General features: G+C 51.5%; 1 protein-coding gene across 3 annotated transcripts in view; it reads right to left on the reverse strand.

Annotated features, from left to right (window-relative positions):
• The window catches only part of PCDH1 (protocadherin 1), a 73,778-nt gene that overhangs the window by 16,927 nt on the left and 34,056 nt on the right, over positions 1 to 22,795 (reverse strand). For 2 of the 3 annotated variants that reach the window (XM_057541391.1, XM_028161859.2), the window contains exons 6-7: positions 19,409 to 19,493; positions 12,156 to 15,739 (exon numbers count right to left, since the gene is read on the reverse strand). The exons of the other annotated variant lie outside the window; for it this stretch is intronic. In XM_057541391.1, coding sequence (XP_057397374.1) covers positions 19,481 to 19,493 — 13 coding nt within the window. In that variant the 3' untranslated portion in view covers positions 12,156 to 15,739; positions 19,409 to 19,480. Of the gene's footprint in view, positions 1 to 12,155; positions 15,740 to 19,408; positions 19,494 to 22,795 lie in introns of those variants that run through there. 3 annotated transcript variants of the gene reach the window in all.

Here is a 22,795-nt window from a genome sequence, read left to right on the forward strand (position 1 = left end):
CCCAGCCCTGATTAAACAACACGACTCTTTGGCTTTTGAGCTTTGGCAGGTGCTACTGGAAAGTCAGGCAAGGCCTGCTCAGAGCAGGCAGCAGTCCCACCACTGCAGGAGGCCCTGAGCATGGTCAGCAACTCAGCTTCAGAATCAACCAGCCTGGGTTTGAATTATAATGCCCTCATTTATTCACTGCGTGATACTTGCCTCTCTGAGCCTTGATTTCCTTATCTAAAAAAGAGATAGTAATTATATACAGGTATAGTCATCCATGGGGGATTGGTTCCAGGAGCCCCTGTGGATACCAAAATCTGAGGATGCTCAAGTTTCTTATATAAAATGACACAGTACAATGAATACATTTGGCTCTCCATGGGTTTTACTATCCACGGATGTGAAACCCATGGTAGGGAGGGCTGTCTGTACATGGCTAACATCTATGAGCCCTACCTCCCTTTCAGACAGGGATGCTTTTTTTTTTTTTTTTTTGTGCTAGGGCTTTCTCCAGTTGTGGCAAGTGGGGGCCACTCTTCATCGCGGTGCGCGGGCCTCTCACTATTGTGGCCTCTCTTGTTGTGGAGCACAGGCTCCAGACGCGCAGGCTCAGTAGTTGTGGCTCACGGGCCTAGTTGCTCCGCGGCATGTGGGATCTTCCCAGACCAGGGCTCGAACCCGTGTTTCCTGCATTAGCAGGCAGATTCTCAACCACTGCGCCACCAGGAAGCCCCCCAGACAGGGATGCTTTAGGTGCGTTGTCTCATTTAATTCTCATAAGAGCCCAGTGATGTAGATATCGTTATTGTCATGTGTCTTCTACAGAGGGGAAACCGAGGCTCAGAGAGGTGAAGGTGAATCAGCTAGCGAGAGAGCAGAGCTTTTCATCCAGGCAGCGTGAGATAATGTATGCAATAAAAGGGATAGTCTGATTAGTGAGGGTCTGTGACTGAAACTGGGGCTGCGTCTCTTCCTTCCTTCCTTCCTTCACTCTGAGGATGCACAGCAAACAAGACTGTGCACTGCTGGGCGAGACTCTGGGGATCAGGGAGGGGCCTAAGCTTGATGAGGCTGGGGATGTGATGGGTATAGGAGGGGAGACTAGCTTTGGTCCAAGGAACATCTGAACTGGCAGAGTTGTGAGACCATCTCTAGGCCAACCCCTCAACTGTGGAAACAGAGCAAACATGTGAACTCTCAAGGAGGAAGTGACTTGTCCAGGGTCACGTAGTAAATGAACCGCTCTACCATCTGACCTCGATCCTTTGTAGCCTTTGGTCAACATATTAAGGTCAATGTTAGTAGCCTTGGAGGCTTAGAATCCCTTGGGAAGGGTGGGGAGGAGTTGGAAGCGAGCAATTTGTTTTCCTTGGGGAACTGCCCTGTAACTCAAACCCATCCGGCCAGACTTGTAGCTTCCCCACATCCCGCCCACCCCTAGCTCCTCCAGCTTCCATCCTCCCCTGAAAGGGTCCCCCATTCCTGAGCAGCCGCCCGGCTAAGAACCTCCGAAGGCCAGGGCTTAACCATCCCCCCCAGCGCCCCACCTTGAGTGAATGTGCTGAACAAACAGCATTGTTCCCCATACAATGGGTACAAAGAACTTGGGAATTCACAGAATGGTCCTGAATTTCAGCTTCCTTCCCCTCCAAGCCCCAGAGAGATCCATTGTCTGTAAACTCCACTTAAAATATGCACCGTTGCTCCAGCTGGGGAGCCACTTAAGATGTTCGGAAGAGCCTCCCCCAGCCCCAGCCCCACCCCCTTCCCCTCCCCCTCCTTCCCTGGCCCTTTCAGAGCAAGGCAGGGAGGAGGGGAAGAGCAGCCACCGAGAAGGAAGCTGGAAGTGACCCTGCTTCCCCACAGTACCCCTGGGCGCCTGGGGCCCCCATTTTACAGCTGAAAGGACTGATTAGCAGCGGGGTTGAGGGACCTAACCCGCTGGAAGACCCCAATCACAGTACCTTGGCTTCAAGGGAGACTTCAGGACCCCCTCTCTCTCTTCTCCTATCTGCTTACAATAAACCTCCAAGGACAGGGAACTCACTAGCTTATAAGGCACCTGCTCCAGTCCTGAAATTTCTCATTATTATGAGACCTTCCTTAGAAGGAGCGTCACTTACCTCCTGGTTGCAGCCAGTCCTCTACTTTCTGGCTCCCATATTAATGTGGTCTTCCTCTGGTGAGTGACAGGACTCCTGGAATTTGAAGGCTGCCATTGCAGCCCCCTAAAAGGTTTTCCTTCTCCTGGGCTGAATAACCCCACTTTCCCCCCAGGCCTCGTTAGTACATGGTTTTGAGTCTCTCCCCAAACCTATTCCCATCTGTGCTGCCCAGTGTGTCATTGAGGACTCCTGGTGGTGGGGCCCAGAGCTGACCCCAGCATCCATAAGTATTTATTCAACAAGTATTTATTAAGTGTCCTCCAGGTACCAGGCACTGTGCTAACAGCTGGGGAGACAGACAAGATCCCAGCTCTCCTGCAGTTTGTAATTCTGGTGGGGAACTCAGATACTAATATCAGATAAGCACAAGAATTAATGCATAATTACTAAGTGAGATAAGGGATCTGACTAAAGGAACTTGATAATATGAAAGCATCTAACAAAGGAACCTGATTAATTGTGGAAGGGAAAAGGGTGGACCACCCTAGGCTTCCTGACATCCAAAGGAAATAGGCTTTAACTAGAGAAAGAGGTAGGGAAGAGTGTTCAAAGTGGTGGGGACAGATTGTGCAAAGGTCCTGTGGCAAGAGGGAGCGTCTCTTATTCAAGGAACTGAAGAAGCTAGTGGGATTGGAGGCTGGGGGCGGGGGCGGGGGTGTAGTGGTTATAAGCTTCAGTGAGGAGTTGGACTTGATTCTAAGAGCAGTGGAGAGACACAAATGTGTACGTGCAATGAGGGCTGACTGAAATTTGCCTCAGAAAGACACAAATACTTAGAGGGGCTGGTCCCAAAGCAGTTCTTCTGAGCTTTTGCACTTACTGCTCCCTCTGCTTGGGATGATCTGTTCCCAGATTTTTCTGAGGTTTCAGAACTTGCCCAGCCCACCCAGCCTAAAGGAGCTCCCTCCATATGCCCGGTCACGCTTTATACCTTTAGCTTGTCTTATTTTTTTTATAGCACTTTCACAATCTGAAATTGAATTATTTCCTTTCATGTTTACTCTTGCCCTCTCCTCTCACTAGAAAGTAAGCACTGGAGGATCAGGAGTTTTGTCTGTCTTGTCACTACCACATTACAGCATGTGACAGTGCTAGCACATAGTAGGCCCTCAAGAGATAATAAGTGAACAAATAAATGAATTACTGAATGTATTCCAAGGTAAAAGGACCAGTGTTTACCCACAGATACACATATATAAATGCATAGGTATTTATGGGCAAATGCATATGGGCCTGCCTGGACCGCCTCTCAAGGGGCCTCTTAGACAGTCCAGAGTCACGGCCTGAACAGTTCATTGCCCTGGTTCAGCTGATCAATACCCATCCCCTCTGGCTGGACAAGGAGCTGTACAAGCACACGTGCCTCAGGTCAGCTGTTAGGTAATCAAAGATGAGGGTAGAATTTTAAGTGCCCTACAGAAGGGGCTGGAAAGAGATGGATCCATGTGGCCTGGTTGCAGTAAAGCTCCTCACAGGCTCCATCTCTTCCCACCCCCACTTCCCATTGCTCCCCATGCCCTATTCTACTGGGAGGGACTGAGCCAAGCATTGCATACGTGCTAGAACAGAGGACTTAGAATTTAGTGGGATTTATAGGATTTAGGACTCATTGGGCAACTTCTTAAACAAGCATTTATTGACTTACTGAGTACCCACTAAGGGCCAAGCATGGCTAGGGACTGCCACAAGCATATGTAAAGCTGATACAGGGCAGATTGTGAAAAATTATTTAGGTGGAAATCTTAGAATTTGAAGCTTTGGGCTCCCAGAGTACACGTGGGCTGGGGGTGGGGTTAGAGGGGCGGGCACAGTTAATTCCTGGTTGGGGAGCTCTGGGATAGCTTATTGGAGTATTATTTAAAATAATGACCACGTTGATTGAGCACTTACCACATATTAGGCTCTCTTTACATGGATTTTCTCACTTAATCCTCACTATAAGCCCGTGTCTCTGGGTGTGTGCGTGCGCACGTGTACGCAATTGCTATTATTATCCCAATTACAGATGGAGAGACTAAGGCTCAGGGGTTTAAGCAACTTGTCTGACTTTTTAACAGTCAGACAGCTATTTAACAGCTATTAAGTGGCAGAGTGTATTTTCAAGCCCAAGAGGAGGGTCTAGAGCTCCTGCTCTGAGCCATAATGGTGGTCTTAGCTATGCCTGAAGCAAAGGTAGAACATGGGTGGGCAGATAGGAGAGGTCCATTCTAGGAAGGGGACGCAGCTTGAGCAAAAGCTGGTAGGCAATGCTGCCAGGTATATCTGTTTTTTAAAATCTCTGGTACCCTGAGATTCCAGGAGATTGAAAAAAAAAAAATTAGCTATTCTGACTTGTTCCTCTTCCTGGACTTTAGCATATTCGCCCCGGAATGGATTCCAATCATAAGGTGTGCTTTTCTAGTCCCGAAACAATTTTGTGCAAGAGTGGACACAGAGGTTGGGGGGGATGGTGCTACTGATGAATTGATGTTCTCCTACCCTGACTGGGGATGGGGGCCACTTGGGGACACTCTCTGGGCCAGGCTGGTCCTCTGCCCATCTGCATCCCTGCCTCCTGACTCATTTCATTCCAACCAATAGATTCGTAGCATGCAAATTTAATGAATAGGCAAAGAAATGATTGGCTCATTTTCCCCTGATGCAATAATGCCACTATTCAAGTAACTACTATGTACCCTACCCCCACCTCAATTCAGGGCATTTGATCATGTTTCTGGCAAGAATCCCCAACTCCTCTATTTCCCCTTTTCCCACTCTGAGTTAGCAAGTCACTTTAAAATGCCCGACTCATCTCCCAAGGGATGGGATGTGTGGAGGACCAGGAAGCCAGCACCCTTAGGCCCAAACCACCGTGGTCCTCCTGGGAGGCCCCATATGCCTCTGCTGGCTGTGAGTAGCATCGAATCCAGGATAACAGAGCCCATTTACTAAGAGATTTTGTGAGAATCCATGTCCAAAGGCTTCCTGAAACCAAACCCCAGCATATCGGCTGTTCCTTTCAGCCCCTAATTTAGTAATTCTATTGAGAAAAAGAGATTGTGGGGTTTTTTATTTTGTGTGATTTATTCTTTATCATATAAATAATAATAATTTACACAAAGCTCTTCTCCAAACAGAAGAGAATCTGTACATAAAAATAAACAAAAATTAAACTGAGCTGGGCCTGGTGCCCAGAAAACCAGCCAATTCCAAACACAACCAGGGGGAAAAACTCCTCTAGGTCCTGGGAGCTCTGGGGCTTTGGCTGGAATTCTGGATGGAGACTCTGGTCCGGGAAGTCATTGCCCTCCCTTCCCTTGATGCTGGGTAGGACTATGGCACCCCTGGCAGCTAACACTCATGGAGAGCCAGCCAGCAGGCTCTTTGGGCTGGGAGGTGGGTGGAATTTGGACCCAAAGGAATAATCAATTTTTAAAACTCCTGGGCAGTGTTGCTTGCTGCTGGTATCCAGGGGCTGTAAGAGCTACTGTGGCTGGGAAGATGGGATATTGGCCAACGCCAAAAGTGGGTGGAAACTGCTGCCTATGCTTCCATCTTTCCCTTGTAGCTCATTAGAGGCACGGGTTGGGCAGAATATTTTCTGATCTTCTGTTCCCTTGGAGCTCTGACACCCCGATCCCTGGAGGCTTGTTATTTCTATAAATATTGAAAGATGACAAGCAATCTCCTTGGCCATTGATTAATTTCCCTCAACAGAAACTCTGGCTGTTTGCAACTTCTCTCCCCCACCTCTTATTTCCAGAAAAGTCTCTAAGAGGGAGACTGCCTTTCCACATTCTGGCTTTGTATCTTTAGTTGAAGGAGTATATATGGCTGGAGGAGACTGTAAGCTCTCTCCCCTTGTCCCGTCTCATCTCAAGGCAGGAGTTAGATTCACATTGGTCTATAAGGACACAGTCCTTTGCAGTTATGGATTTTTGCATGGCAAAGGTGATGCTGAGCTGATGCTAATGTGATAATGTTGAAGATGACGTTGGCAAAGACGACAGGGAAGATCGAGAGAAAGGAGAGTGCGATAGCGACGTGGAACCTGCCCTGTGTCTAGGGCGATTATCTGGCTTAGACTGAAATGAGAAAATGAGAACTGGGAAGGTGGCAGTAATGGCAACAGTGATGGTGAAAGTAGGGAACAGGAAAAAGGGAAAGTGAGGGCAAATGTATTGATATGAAGCTCCAGGTGAGGGATGGCAGCATAGGGAAGGGGTGAGGAGCCCAGATCCCAGGGCCAGACACTCTGGTTTTAAATTCCAGCTAACACTTATAACACTATAACTAACACTTATAGCTCAGGTTAGTTATTCAACCTCATTGAGTCTCAGCTTCCTCATCTGTCAAACGGGAATCGTTAATAGTACCTGTCTTGGAGGGTTGCTGGGACTACATGTAAAGTGTCAGCTCGCCGTAAACACTGTGTAAGGGTGTGCGATGTAAGGGTAAATAGGGGTTACAGCTACACCCACAGTCAGCGGCGCAGAGCACATCAGGCAGCCTGAGAAGGTTCCAGAGACCTTGGTCAGGCTCTACCCTTGTCTAGGCCTTGGTTGCCTTGTGAGTGAAAGGAGAATTGGAGTGAATAATATTCAGACCTCAAAAGTCCCCGGGGGCAGTAAAGCTTTCCGTGTGTGACCCACACATGGGAACATCCAGGCCCAGACAAGACCCTACAGGCTTGCAGGTCCAGGTGTAGACTCAGCAGGCATGCCTATCCCTGAGGTCAAACAGAGGCAGATGCTGGGGCAGGTTGGACCAGCCTCCTTTCAGGGGGGAGTGAAAGGTGAGAGGTCAGCTCCTGCCTTGTGGAGGTGGGGGCTGCAGCTGCCCCTCGCTCCAAGGCGGCTTCAAGGCTCCAAAGTGCAGCTCTGATGGGGCCGTGCTGCAGATTTCAGTTATCCTGTGATGGACGTGAGGTTTCCCTAACAGAAGCAGCCTTTCCCAGTTCTGCCCCGTGTTCATATTCTCCACCAGTCTCTCCCTCCCCCTAGGGTCGGAGGACAGAAATGGGAAGCAGAGGTCACTCATGCACAGCGCCTGATGAAATCTTTACAGACTCCTCTTGTTGGGCCCGCCCTCAGAAGTTCAGAGCCCTCTAACGTCTCCAGAACCAACAGGTGGCTCAGAGACTGCAGGGGAGAATCAGCCGCAGGAAGTTCTCCCTCATCCCTGCCCCAGAGGGAGCCCCTACTTCCGGCTCATGGGTCCCTGACAGTCAGGTCTAGGGGAGTGGGCTTGACCTTCCATGTCCAGGAGCCTTTGCCAGTCCCTCCCTCTCCCCACCATCAGCCACTTCACCCTCCTGCAGGAGGGAGAAGAGCCCTGCCATGTCCTGAGTTCCAGTCCTGGCACCGTTACTCATATCATGGTCTACGATCCTGGCATGAGTTGCATCCAGGAGCCAGGCCTGCATGGTGGGGACTGCCCTCCAGCCTACCCCTTGGCTCAGTGGCCTTCAGGATGTGTGTATATCTGCATTTGGTTGGTGCTTAGAAGACAAAGTACAAATACTGATACTAATCCACCTATTGAGCTCCGACTATGTGTCGGGCTTTACACTAGATGTTCCTCATGCATCATCTCGCCGACTCCTCATTTACAGATGAGAATGCAGACTCAGAGAGGTTAGATCACTTGCTCAAGGTCACACAGAAAGCATCAGCGTCTAGATTCACAGACCTCCTGATGCCAAAGTGTGCTCCTACCACTAAGCTATGCACCACCTGCCTGCACGGACATGAGGTCCGCCTCCTGACACTGAGTAAGCAGGGTGCACTGAGGACAGCGTGAAGAGCTGAGGGGTGGCCACTCTTTGGCCTCAGATCCACCTGTCCACCCATGATCATGTGCACCTGAGACTGTCCAGGGAGCCTCCCAGGAAAGCTGGAGCAGAGCCCAGGGCTGCCCAGACAGCTCAAGGAGGCCACCAGGTCTCTGCTGAATCAGCAAACCCTCCTCAATTGACCCTCACCATGAGAACTCCCCCAATACCTCTCCCCAACCCCTGCCCATCAAGGTGGCCCTCTGACCTGTCTTGTCCCTGTTCTTCCTCCTATCTCCAGAATGTTCCCTGCAGCACCCCCAGGCTCCCCTCCTCCTGTAGCCACGGCCCGTGTCTGGTTAGACCAGTCCAGCCTGCAAATCTGCCAGTTGGGCTTCTCTTCGGGGGTCACAGCTTCTGAGGCATCTCTGCATTTTGCCTGTCCTTCTATAAATCACACGAGGACCCGCGTCCCCTCGTTGCTCCCACCGCCCCCAGCTCCTCCCTGCAACTTCTCCCCACTCACCAGCTACACAATGCAGGCAGGGGAAGGGGGTGCACTGGCAGAAACCAGCTTGTTTCTGAGGCTGGAAAACAGAACTGTAGGAAATTAACAGGCTGAGAAATGTCTGCTAGGCTCGCGTTTGTTTTGCACCCTCAGTCTTTCTGCAGTTCCCTCCTCCTGCCCCTGCCACCTCGATCTGGCTCCCCCACTTCCACCACTCAGCATGGGTGCCTGGAGCTTGGGGGTTATGCATCTGGGGCCTTGCAGGAAGGTACATCTTGGTGTGGCTGGGTGTGTTCCTGCATGTCTGTTTCTGTGTGTGTGTTTAGGGATGGCAGACCTGCCCCTCCTTCTCAGGCAGCTTAGCCAGAAACGCCCGGGGCAGAGACAATTGTGCGGGTGGGAATGCTGAGCGCAGACCGGCGGAGCCCGCGGGCAGGCAGAGAAGCACCACACAAGAAATTGATTCCATTAAAAAGTAATCTTAAATTTAATAAAAGTTATGATTTGATTATAGCCACAGAACCTACAGGCGAGAGGGAAGGGGGGTTGGATTCTAGTGATGGATAAACAGAAAGAAAAAAAAAGGGAGGGGTGGGGGAGGAGAGAGAGATGCTTAGGTTTGGATGGATGAGAGGATGGAAAGACCTGGGGGTGGGGAATGAGACGATTTTCTCTCCCTCAGATGGAAGAAAAAAAGCCTATGGCTGGTTTCCAAAGAGGAAGCAGAGTGAGGAGTGAATGAAGAGATTCAAGGAGCTCTCAGGAGATGCAGTAGTTGGAGGAGGTTGGGGGCAGGGAGGCCAGGCCTGGGACAGGTGGGTATGCAAGAGGGAGGGCCCTGAGCCCTGGGAAGTAGGCGAGGAGCACAGAGCACCAATTTAGCAGTCAGAAAGGCAGTCCTGGGTTTAGATCCCTTGTCAGCCTCTTCCTTGCAGCGTGACTTAACCTTCAGACCCTCAGTTTCCTCCTCTGCTAAATGGGGCCGCAGAGGTAGCACCTACCTCTCAAGGTGGTCATGAGGATGAATAAAAGTTTGCAGGTGCAGTATCCAGCATCTCCTAGGTGCCCAATGAAGGATAGTTCCCTTCCCATCCCTCCTGCACTGGGGGTCCTCACCCCAGCTCTGGCCCCTCCCATTTATTTGACAAGCACTTGTCCCTCCCATTTATTTGACAAGCAGTGTGGTCAACCCTAGTCCTCTCTTTCACTCTTCTTGCAGTGGTGGGGACTGAGTGGGCTTCATCTCCCATCTCAATGAGGAGAGTTGGTTTTCCTGGGTGGAGTCTCATACTTTGTCCTTTGCCCATCTCTCTAGAGCACAAATAGGGTATGGGCACCGAGGAAAGCTACTCACTCTAGGATCCACTTCCGCAATGCACTAAGGGATCATCTGGAGGACACATTTCCCTGCCTACCCTCACCCCTGACCCTGCCTTTCCACCTGCCCCAATTCAGCCCAGAATCATGCTTAGAGCCAAAACCCTCCCAACCCCTGAGAAGTGCCCCTTGGGTGAGACTGCTCAGGCGCAGCCCTCAGCGACCATAATCAGTTCCTGTTATGCACAGCATTTGGCTCTCATGCAAGCCTCCTGTTAGTTCCTTCCAACAAGCTTGGGCCCTGTCTCTGGGCCAGGTGGAGGGAGCCAGGGACCTGCAGGGTCAGCACCAGCACTGGTGAGTGGGGCCTGGGCAGAAAGCCAGATCATCACTGGGAGATGCTAAGTGAGGTGAGAGCCAGGGACCTCAGCTACCCGGGAATCCAGGAATTGGGAACCAGGAAATAGAGTCATGGTCACAGGAGTCTCCAGGGGACACAAGAAATCATTCTGGGGATAATGTGACCAGTTCTGCTCAGTCGTCTCCTCCCCTTCCAGGCTTTTTTAGCAAAGTAGCTCCACTTGAATTCGCTCTCACCCTCTGGCATAAAGACACCTGCTGGTCCGAGACACCGAGGGAGATAGGACTGATGGTATTAGCGTCTCCATTTTACTGATGAAGAAATTGAGGTCAGGGCTTCCCTGGTGGCGCAGTGGTCGAGAATCTGCCTGCCAACGCAGGGGACACGGGTTCAAGCCCTGGTCTGGGAAGATCCCACATGCCGCGGAGCAACTAGGCCCGTGAGCCACAACTACTGAGCCTGCGCGTCTGGAGCCTGTGCTCCGCCAACAAGAGAGGCCGCGACAGTGAGAGGCCCGCGCACCGCGATGAAGAGTGGCCCCCGCACACCGCAACTAGAGAAAGCCCTCGAACAGAAACAAAGACCCAACACAGCCAAAAATAAATAAATAAAAAATAATAATAATAAATAAAAATAAAGGAATTCCTTAAAAAAAAAAAAATTGAGGTCAGAAAGGGTAAGCTATTTCCCCCAGACCACACAGCTTGCAATAGATGGATCTGGGACTGGAAACCAAGTGCTCAGACTCCAGTTACAGAGCACTTCCTTACCAGGTCCCCACAGCCTCCCGGACCAAGCCATCACTCATTCTGGCTACAGCTATAGAGCCGTCATCACCATGGCTGCCACCACACGGCGCGTTCTGCCTCTTTTGGCTCAGTCGCCACCGTGGTCCCCACCGCAGCAGCCTCTGGGCTCACACACTCATCCTCTTCGAGGAAGGGCAGCCCAGTCTTGGATTCTCACATCCCATGTGGTCTCCAGGAGGAAGAAACCATAGCCCTGAAGGTCGGGGGAGGGTGCACAGCAACCTGTAGCTGAGGGGCCCTGAGCATTGCCAGGGATCCGACTGGGCCTGCGGACACAATCTGGCCATTACCCTCAAAGAATGGCCACACCCGCCAGCTTTCTGGACCCCTTCACAGGACCACCCTGCCCCTGAACCGTGGCGGACGGGCCAGTTCCTGGGCCGGGATCTCCAGCAGGGCAGCCCTGCCGCTCTCCTCACCCACCACACGTTGGCTTTTCAAGACAGAGATCTTACCCTGCTACCCAACCTTAGTCCTGTCTGCTGTGCGTGTTCTTGTTTCATTCTCTGTACCGAGAGCAATCCAGCCACTCCCTATGATAAAATCCAGCCGTCCCACTTTTTTTCTTCCATGAGAACATGGAGGGCAATGGGTGGGGTGAAGGGATCATTTAGTGAAAGGTTCTCCAGGGGATGGCCCCAGGCTGTGTTCTCCAAAGCAAATCCTTACGCTTTACTTGAAATCGTCCCTAGCTCCCAGAATTGCCTGGGTGATCTTTAGAAGGAGCCACTGTGGAGTCCTCACTCTGTCCTGACACTCCTAATAAATCACCTTCCCCAGCCTCTCCCCAGAGGTGGCCTCGCACGATGAATGCAGAAGGGGGTTCAGGCAGGAAAAAGGTACTAACCTCAGCCAAGAGCCTACCTTGTGCCAGCCTCATGCTAGAGGCTTGGCCTATAGGAAGCCAGTTGATCCTTGCAACAGCCTGTGAGGCAGCGCTTATGGTCCCCCACTTTGCAGTTAAGGAAGCAGAAGCTCAGATAGGTCAAGTGACTTATCCAGGGTCACACAGGAAGAAGATGGGAGAGCCAGGATTTGAACCTGAACACATCTGACTTGAAAGCTCATGCTCTTTCCACCCCAGGTGCCTTTCATCTCTGGTTCAGCCCCAGGGATGGCTCCTTCACAGGAAAAAGGTCTCCGCTCCAACTTGGCAGTATCTTTCAGAACGAAAAATTCACACACACTTTGAGCCAGCAATCTCTCTTCTAGGAATGAATCCTCAAGAAACACTCATACGTGTGCACAAAGTTTATTAGGTGTTCACTGCACAAAATGTATTAGATGTTCTTGTTTGCAACAGTAAAAAATAAAAATCAGATACAACCTCAATGTCCATCAATAAAGGGGTGGATAAATAAACAGAATTACCATGCTGCTGTAAGAAATGATGGGGCGGACCTTAACTGCAAAGCATGGAAAATTCTCTAAAACATAGAGTTAACAGGGGGAATGACAACTTCTTGAACATTGTATGTATTTTTATATATTGAATTTTATAGGTACACATCTACATATATGTATTTTGTTTATGTCTTGTTTTTTTTAAAGCATTGATTGTTTCCCAGTGAGGGGAAGTGGGAGAGGTGGGGAAGAGTAAAGAGAGAAATAACTCCCAGGCACCAGGCACCAGACCCTCCACCCTCTCTGTCTTTCTTTAGGGCCGTGTCCTCCCTCTCACCCCTGAGAGGCAGACATCGGTGTGTCTGGGACAAGGGAAGGGAATTTCTTATCAGCGCAGGGCATGACTTCCTCCCACCATGCCCATCCCCACCTGGCACCTCCTGCAAGCAGCACAGAGGAGGCCCGATGTTGGTGGTCCCCAGGAGGTCATCTCATTAGGTTATAATCAATGGGGTTCCAGCACATCGTGCCGCTACAGCAAGGAAAGTTGTGGTCACCTTCCCTGGGTTGCTGCACGTGTGACGTGTCGGAGCTGAGCAACGTGGACTGTGGATGAGTCAAGCTTGTGACTTAGTTCCTCCTTCAGTCTCTCTTGTTTATCACTAAGTTTAGTATCCTGTAAATCAGATAAAATCTGGGGACTTCTGATAAGGAATGGATTGGGGAGGGGGGCAATGCTGAGCTTACGTGATAAGCGGGGATTGGTTGAATGTTTTCATTTGTCTTTAAAGATCTGTCTTGGAATGAGGCTTGCGTCATAAGAGCTATTAGTAGGGACTTCCGTTGCAACTGGCTGTTGACTGTCAAGATAAACTCCAACTGACCGTGCCATCCTCCCCACCCTCTGTCGACCCACACCCTGTGCAGGCTGGGGGCTCGGGTGGACTTTGGTCAGTACACAGATAGACAGCTTATGTAGCAGGAAAAAAGCTTTCACCCCACCTCGGATTAATGCACCTGCAGAATCATCTTTGGCTGTGTGTTCCCTCCAATAAATTCTGGTATTCCTGTTTCACTGTTGAATGTCAGTTCAGTGATCCTAATGGACCAGCCCTCCCACTCCCACACTTTCCTATCAGACCTGGTCCTCACCCCTGCAATTGTCTCTGTCTCTGGGTGGTCTTTCTCTCCTTCTGTTTCTCTAAGCTGCTTTAGAGTCTCTTGGATGCAAATCCAACGCAAACTGGCTTAAGTTTTTTTTGCTCACATAACTGAAAAGTCTAAGGTTAGTCTTCAGGTATAGCTGGATCCAGGCACTCAGACGATGTCATCTGGCATCTGTCTCTCCTTTCCTTTGTGTTGGCTTTACTCTCTGGTAGCCACTCCATAAGTGTTTTAAGCAGCGCCAGGCTTAAACCTACCAACGTGACAAACCCAATGGAAAAAAAGCACTCCTTTTCCAGTTGTTCCACAAAACATCCAGTGCTGACCTTATGGGATCAACTGTTATCGAGACTTGTGATCCAGGGTTGGAAGGCACAGATGGGCCAGCTCCAGTCATATGGAACCCTGAGATCTTGGGTACGGTCAGGTTTATTCAGCACTTTCTAAACCACATGGACAGAGGTAGGGAAGGGGTGGTTCCCTAGGGAAAATATGGGAGTGCTAGCAGCAGAAGGGAGATGGAAAGTGGGACGCAAATCAGCGTGACACTGACTTGGGGGAGGTCTTCACTTCTCTGGGTGTTAGTTTCCTTTTGTGAAAAACTGGGTATGATGTTGGATCTGATTCTCTGCTCTTGGACTGCTTCATAGCCTGGGTTGTTTTCAGAGCCTTGGGAGGTGATCTGCATGAAAGCACCTCCCAGATCTTTCAGTGTTACCACCATTCTCACCACTCCCTTCCCCATTTCTTCTCCTGGTGGAGACTCTGTTGTACAGAGCAGTACAGGGAAGAAAAAAAGAGAAAGGAAAAGATAGGCTGGGAAAGGAAGAGAAGGGAAAAGCAACAGAGACAGGGAGGGAGGCAGAAGTTCAATAGCAAACCTCTGAGGCTGTGCTGATGCTGGGCACCTCAGCCCACCTCCCTGCCCCTCCACGGCCCACATCCCCCAGCCTGGAAGTGGTACGTCATGGCTTAGCTGTGCCAGCACCTTGGCCGGGCTAGGCTCCAAGCCCCCACTGCTTTGTCAGGGTATCATTATCCCCATTCTGCAGCTCTTGTCACCTGGAGGTTCTTTCTTCTCCTCTGGCTCACATACCAAACCTGCACAGGTCCCTGTGTGCTTGCCTCCTAATTGCCATCTTCTCCAAGGCCCTCTCCATTGTGGCATAGTCAGTGCCTTTGCTCCTATGGGAACCGTCCCTGCCTCAAGACCATTTCCCCCTCCTTTTGCCTCACTCTGTGTTCTCTACTCTTTGTCTAGAGAGAGCCAAGGCCTCTGCTCCAGGGAGCCTCCTTGTCCTCCCTAGGTGGGAGGCCAGAGGTCAGAGGAGGTACAACCAGGGTGCTGGACATATCCGGTCAACTGATCACCTAGTGAGAACTGAGCACTCACCCAGTGTCTGGTCTACGATGCATCCACAGTCTTCTTCCCAGCTTCAAGTTGGCTGCTCCTTTACTGGTTATTGCATACTGAGAACGCTCTTTCCCTGGGTCCCTTGTCTTTGTCTAGGATGTGTGTGCAACCTTCACTTGGGTTTTAGGAGACAGCAAGGGCCCTGAGATTTGCTCCAATGTATAACCCTTGGACAAGTTTCTTCCCCTCTGGGCTTCTCAGCTGCTCCAGAATGAAGAGGTCGAAACTAGATCAGGGATGTAAATTCTGGCACGCATGCTACCATTTCTAATCCAGTGCCCATGGCAGACATTGCTAATCAATAACGAAAATTTCTTCTCAGGACACACTCCAGGCAGCTGCTATTCATCATTCAGCATTAGCTCATGACTTGAAACTCCTTTGCCACTCCTGGACTTGTTGATCTCTAAGGGCCTTTCCAACACTGACAGTGAAGGATTCTTTTGGCCTGGTTGAATCAATATCACTTCCCTCATTTCCCATTTCTCCCTCCAGCTCATTCTTTTGATCACCCCATCCCTCTCTCTCCCATCTTGCCTTATGCCTAAGTTCCTGCTGCTGAGTCCATGTATACCCTAGATGATGTCTGGGTCTCCAAGGTTCTGTTTACTGTCATTCAACTTCAGGCTCTTTGAAAGTTACATTTTCCAGGCAGTCACACTTACACATGTTGGGCGGTTCAGTGCCATTGGCTTGGGGGAGGGAGGCAATGATAGGGACACCATAGACAATCAGAGGAGGAGCAGGAGTGATGTGACCAGAGAAGTATTAAGAAAGAGATAACAGGGTGGGCAAACAGAGGGGCTAGAGTTAAATGCATGTCTCAAGGCCATACCGGTAGGAGTGGTGAGGGGGAGTTTGCTTGGAATGTATCCTGGACCCCCAAGGTCACAGTAGGAGGGAGGATCAGGTAGGACCTAAAAGCGAAGGACAAACAGAACATATAAATTAGTAGCTCAGCTGACAAACAGGAGAAGGGAAAGGGGATTCTTTGGTGGGGAGGAGCTATCAAGAATTACAATAATGACGTGGTATTTTAGTGGGTGCTTTATGAGCATAAAAGCATCCCTTAGTTATTGATCAGAAGAGTTTGACACAGGAAGGTGAGTGCTGGCCAGCAGCCAACTAGAGGGTTAAAGCAAAGCCTGACCCAAGTTGCAGGACATTCCCATTAGAACTGCTTGGAGGGACTTCCCTGGCAGTCCAGTGGTTAAGACTTCGCCTTCCAATGCAGAGGGTGCAGGTTCGATCCCTGGTCAGGGATCTAAGATCCCACATGCCTTGTGGCCAAAAAAATAAAAAATCCAAAACATAAGACAGAAGCAATGTTGTAACAAATTCAATAAAGACTTTAAAACTGGTCCACATCAAAAAACTCTTTAAAAAAAAGAACTGCTTGGAGCATTTTTGGAATTTCAGGAAATGCTGCCAACTTTATCCAAGGGGCCTGTGTACTTGTGGGACATGCAGAAGGGCCAATCAGCCAGGAGCAGAGTGACTACAAGAAAGCCACTTATCTGTAGGCCTGGGTTCAAATCCCACCTCAAGCACTTACTAACTATGAGACTTTTGCCTCAGTTTTCTCATCTGTAAGATGAGGAGGAGTAGCATGTAACTTATAGGTCGTTGCAAATATTAAATGTCTGGGAAGTGCTCAGCACAGGGTCAGGCTTGTGATTGATAATAACTGGTAGCTGGTAATGCAAGCATTATTATTACCATTGGTGATGCATCTCAGGGGTCCCATGAGTGACCCCCTAATCTACTCACTGTACATATGCCGGGTGCTGGCCTAAGTGTTTACCTGTGTTACCAACTTTTTTTTTTTTTTTTTTTTTTTTTTAAAGGATTTTCTTATTTATTTATTTATTTATTTATTTATTTTTGGCTGTGTTGGGTCTTCGGTTCGTGCGAGGGCTTTCTCCAGTTGCGGCAAGCGGGGGCCACTCTTCATCGCGGTGCGGGGACCGCTCTTCATCGCGGTGCGCGGGCCTTTCTCTATCGCGGCCCCTCCCGTCACGGGGCACAGGCTCCAGACGCGCAGGCTCAGCAATTGTGGCTCACGGGCCCAGCTGCTCCGTGGCATGTGGGATCTTCCCAGACCAGGGCTCGAACCCGTGTCCCCTGCATTAGCAGGCGGATTCTCAACCACTGCGCCACCAGGGAAGCCCCTGTGTTACCAACTTTAATGGTGGGATTCTCCCAGGCACAGGCACACCATCGAATTTCCATGTGACAGATACATTTTGTCTAAACCCAAAAGGCTGCAATTCAAAATGCCTGCTCTCGGGTGGGGATCGTGTGCTGTATAGGAAGAGCTGGACAGCTCCCTTTGGGCCTGAGAGGAGGGGCTAATTCTTTTTAGGATACAAAAGCCAGATGTGGGGAAGAGCACCAAGGCCAGGCAACAGGCTGGGAAAGGGTCCCAAGATGCCGACCAGAGAGAGGGGCAGCTTCTCTAGTCAGTCTTTGTCTCTTTCACTGTTATGCTGTGGGCGGGCCCTGCTGAGGCTGCCAGCCCCGCCCAGCCTCCCGCTGAAGGAGATGTAAGGCCAGCGGGGCTTGTGAGGCTGCTGCAGGAGTTTGCCAGGCTGGGGTTAGCAAGGGTCAGTCGGCTGTCGGGATGCCATTTACTAGTGTGACCTGGGGCTAGGGTCAGCTCTGTGAGCAGTCCGTGCCTCAGTTTACTCGCCAATAAGTTAGGGGTGGGGACTTCCCTTGTGGTCCAGTGGTTAAGAATCCGCACTTCCACTGCCGGGGACATGGGTTCGATCCTTGGTCTAAGATCCCACGTGCCACGTGGTGAGGCCGAAAATTTTTTAAAATTGTAAAAAATTAAAGTTACAAAAAAATTAAAAATAAGTAAATTAGGGATGATAAAAATGGGCTCCTGAGGGGACTGAGAATGAAGCACATGTAGTATTTAGCCCAGGTCCGATACACAATAAGTGCTTAAAAAAATGTTAGCTATTACTCTTCCAATTATTACTATCGTTTGTGAGGTCCCCAAATGTACCAGGATTGGGCAGTTACACAAATTCCAGCCAGAAAGTCCATCAGGCCCAGTGCGGGAGTGAATCTTATCAAAGTCCAGCACGATTTGGTCCCAGTCCTTCTGCCACCCTGTGGAAGCAGCCTGGGTCAGCCACAGAGGGTCTGGAGTGTCCCTTCCGGCCAGTGAGGAGCCCCCTTTCCCATGGCCATCTGATCACACAGCTGGGAAAGACAAGGGGATCTTAGATGATGCCACTCCTGAACCCCTTTGGCTTCTGTCATGGCCAGGGTCCAGGAGGAGGCAGAGGGATGGGGAACAGATGTCTCTGAACAGCACTGCCCAAAGTGGCCATCCTGCCCATTCCTGGGAAGCAGAGCAGGGGATAGGGCCCGAACCTGCTGGGATTTCCCTGGATTTCAGTTCTGACTCTGGATGTACGGGGCTGGCCATGGGGGAAAGGAGCCCCCCACCTCGCCCAGCAATTGCTGAGGAAGTAGGAGAGGAGCAATTGTTCATGATGACAGACAGGGGAGGCCACAGGGAGACCCAGACCCTCTCTGTTAGGGACCTTAGCTCAAGAGCCCCACCCAGGAAAGTGTTCTCCCTCTTCCTGTGCCCATCCTCCACTCCTGCCTTCTTTCTCATCAGGAACAGGCTGCGTTCCTGTGTTTACCTGGGAGGGTGGAAGCTGCTATGTCTAGGTATTTCTCTGGACACGATCCTTTCTTGTCCCCACCCGGCGGATGCCTGGGCTGGACTGTGTATTTCCGGAGTTGCCTACTTGAAACGCAGGCTTTTATTTTTAGAAGATTACAAATGCAGGGGGCTGGGAAGAAAGGCCTGGGGGCCCAGAGCCGGGGTGGGGGAGAAACTCAGGGGTCTGAATATGGTGACTCTGGAACGGGAGTGGAGGGAGGCATGAAAGGGAATAAGTGAGATGGTGGGAAAAGCGAGGTGAGGAAGTAGGGGCGATCCCACTCTCCCCGCACCCTGAGCAGGGATCAGAGTCTTTACCCAGTTAGGCTGGGCAGGGCGGGAGGGGGGAGGGGGAAGGGTCAAGGGTCACCTCTCCGGCATGTAGCTGGATCCCCAGGGAGGCTGAGGAGCCTGGGAAAGAGGCTGAGCAAGCTGCTCCCCTCCCCACTCCCCGAGGCCTTGGGGACTGGGAGAGCAGCTTCCTGCACAGGCAGCTCCTCAGTCCCCTGGGGCTGGGGACGTCTTAACCCTTCTGGTGCCGGTATCGGGGAAGGCAGACAGCAACACAGACGTGCACCCATGTCCTCCTGGGCGTGGCTCAAACGCTGTGCCCCGCACTGGTGTGTGCCTTCCTCATGCTGTCCTTCTTAACACACATCCCCGGGTCCCACCCCCAAAGCCCCAGATGGCCTGAAGCGGCAAGAATTCAGCTGATTCCCTCCCCCCAGAGCACAGGGAGAGGGAAATGGGGGCACTTCCCCCCCAGGGATGGTTGGCACAGCATCTGTTCCTTCCCTGGTGGGTGTGAGGGGATGTCAGACAGGACTTAGAGCTCAGAAGATTAGGAAGTCCCCATCCTGCTATAAATGGGAGGCCCCGGGCTGAGGGGACTCACCTTAAAGTCCGGAGCCCTGGTTTGCATGCCCATATCTGTGTGACCTTGGGGAGTTACTTAACTCCCTGGGCTTCAGATACAGCCTCTGAAAAACATGAGGATGTCAGACCAGAGATGATCTGGTGCCGTAAGGGGCAGACCCTTCTCTTGGCCCTTCATTCCTTGGAGTCCCCTGGCCAACGCAGCCCCATGTCCCCGGACACTGAACTTCAGGGCTTTCCTCTCCACCTGCTCCATGGAGGCAGGAAAACATTCGTTTTCTCCCCCCACCCCCCAGTAAGCGTGCCCAGCAGGGTGCCTTTCGCAATCCTTCCAGCAAGCTTGTGACCGATAAGTAAACAGATGAACCACCCACCCTTCACTTAAGGATGGGATGTCTTTTTCTCTTTCCATTGTCTCCTCAAGAGCACAAGACTAGGGGCAGAAGGTCCTGGCCTGGGTTCAAGTTCTGACTGTTACTCACCAGCTGAGGCTTCAGGCAAGTCACATTGCCCCTCCAAACCTCAATTTCTTTTCTCTGCAAAGTAGGGATTAGAAATAAAACATCTACCTTATGGACTTGTCAGGATAAATCCAAAGAGCCTTTGTAAATTCTAAAGCAAAAGTATTATATACAGAAAAGCCAGGAAGTATGACTATCAGTTACATTATTATTAATCCTACACCGGGTTCAGGGGTAGTATTGTGTGGTGGTTTTAGCCTGAGGAGTCTTGATAGTCGCCTGACTTTGGGCAAGTTTCTTAACCTCTCTGAGCCTTAGTTTTCTCATCTGCAAAATGGGGATTCTAATAGTACCTACAGCAAAGGGTTGCTGTGGGCGTAAAAGAGAGAGTACACATAAATGGTCTGCACAGTGCCTGGCGCATAGCAAACTCCACAAATAGCGGCGGTTATTATTTTAACACCCCTCCCCAATAATTCCTCCAGCTGCTTCACCCCCGCCCTCCCACCTGGAGGAGGTGGTGGTCTCACCTCACCCGTACCTTCCTTCCCTGAGGCAGACATCCCAGCCTCATCTGGATGAAAATGTATCCCGAGGAAGTTGCCTTCCCCACAGCCCTCAGAGGAGGCAGGGCAGGAGTGAGTGCCGCTGAGGGGAGGCCGGAGGAGGAGGGCACTGTGAAGGGCTGTGTGGCAGCCGGAGGATGGGGATCAGAGGCTGTCCCCGCACGCCAACCAGCCGCCCGGGATTGAGGCCACTCCGCCTGCCAGGCTGGGCCTCATCGATGCTGGGAGCTGCTTATCAGGTTAGCGTGGAGCCGCTGTCTCTGCACATTACTCGACCCATCCGTCCCCGCTCTCCTGCGTGCGCTGCCTGCCCCCAGCTCTGCCTGTGCTAACTAGCTAATTGGATCTTGGCTAACCTGGTTATGGGCCAAGTCAGCCTAGCTCCTCTGCCTCCAGAAGCACGGGTGGGGGCAGGGCAGAGCGGCTGTGCATGCGTGTGAGCATGTGTGTCCGTGTGGAGGAACCTGTCTCGAGCCCTTGTTCCAGTCCTCCTGGGATCCCCTGGGCCCGCGGAGACTGGATCTTGGCGCCCGAGGTGAGCCCAGAGCACCCCAGTCCGCCATGAGTGGTTGAGGGCATGAGGGCACACCCCCATTCCAAAACTCCGCTCTGCCACTAACATCATCTAGTTGGCTTCGGGGCGGCTGAGCCTCAGCTTCCTCCTTTGTAAATTGTATTATGGAACAATAAGATTGCCACCTCGGGTGGCTGTGTAGACGGAAGACGCTCTCCAGTGCCGGGCACTTAGTAGGCACTCCGGGAGTGATAACTGTGATCTGTGATCACTTCGTCATCGTCGTGGTCATCATCATTAGGCATGCTGGGTTCCTGCCACTTCCCCCCATCCTGTGGTTGGGGGTGGGAGGGATCTCAGAGTGGGGAGCGGGAGAGGCTTTCATTCACAGTTCCTTGCAGGTGTTTCCTCTGGGGCAAGACTCCAATCTCTTCAATTGTTCCTTATGCAAATGTTATGCTAATGCTCACATCAGCACACTCCAGAGCTCTGGGAAGGTGAAGGGTGGGCTGATTCCCCAGGTTTCACATCGGCCCGGTCCATCCCCTTCCTCCCACAAAGAGAAGCAAGTGCTGGTCCCCTGACAACACCAGTCCTCAGGGCAGAGAGAGCGAGAGAGACCCCGGTTGAGAGAGAAACAAAGAAAGGCCCCAGTCTTGGTAGGAGATGGACAGCCTCGTCATTGCCATAATCACCGACATCAAAAAGGCCTTTGGAAACGTCAGATTCTTCCCCGCCCTGTGCAGGCTACTCTACAATTACAGAGGCGCAGCCCCGGGCCCTGGGGAGCTGGCGTGGGGGTGGGGAGGAGCCGGGGGAAGGGAGGGGAAGGAGGGGAGAGCGCTAGGGTTTGCTAGCAGGCGAGGGGCCGCTCTCTCATTGTCCTCGAGGGCAGGGGCCTTGCTCAGGCCCCTCCCAGCATCCCAGCTCCTGGCCGAGGCCGGGCTCACAATCAAGTGGGGAGACCGAGATTAGGAAAGTGATCCTGAGTCGGCCACAGTGGGGCTTGTCCTGCTCTGCTTTCACTTTCTGACCACCTGTGTGACCCGTCACCTCTGTCATGTTTTGTCAGCTGTTAAATGGGCATGAGAATCCCTGCTTCTTTATGTTCCTGTGAGAATTCAGTGAGATGCTGTAGGCCTCACCCAAAGATGATCATAACTGGCAAGCAGAGTGAGAGCAAAAGAAAAACAAATGCCCATTCCCGCTCCGTGGCCCACAGTAGGGCGGTCAGACAAAACTGGTGCCAGTTTGCACCTGGCAACGTGACACGGGGTCTCCACCGAACATCTAACCTGCCCTCTGGGTTAATGTTGGACAAGATTTGCAGTTGAACCTTAGCCTTCTGGCACTGTCCTCTGTTAGAACAGAGGTGGGAGGGGAAGTGTACTTGTGTAGGCACAAGTATAGCCGAGGCGAGGAGTGCTGACGAGGCCAATGTGGAACCAGCCTGTTCCCTGGGGGAACCCCCTGAACATACCGCCTTTGTTTTGCTGAGATGTCAGGCCTCTAGGCAGCTCAACTGACTGTGACCCCTCCACACCCTGTGAGAGGAGCCCCAGCCCTTGGAGCCTACTCCAGGGAGGTAGTAGGTGCTCAATAAATACAAATGGGATGGAATGGGGAGACAGCCACGAGGACACTGCCAAATAGATAACCAACTGTGCAAGCGTCAGGCCGCTGTAATCAGACCAAGGAGAACAGTCAGTTATGAATATCAGATGCCTGGTGGGGTTAGCAGCCATTGAGGGTGGCTGTAATGATGAGAGAGGCAACTTCTGTGCCCTCAGGGCCTCCCCTCCCTGATGGCCTTCTGAAGAGGGCTGAACAGCACCAAGTGCCCTCGCTGCCTCAGGATCCCTCTG

Source organism: Balaenoptera acutorostrata, chromosome 2, assembly GCF_949987535.1.
Source record: "Balaenoptera acutorostrata chromosome 2, mBalAcu1.1, whole genome shotgun sequence".
Taxonomy (NCBI): domain Eukaryota; kingdom Metazoa; phylum Chordata; class Mammalia; order Artiodactyla; family Balaenopteridae; genus Balaenoptera; species Balaenoptera acutorostrata.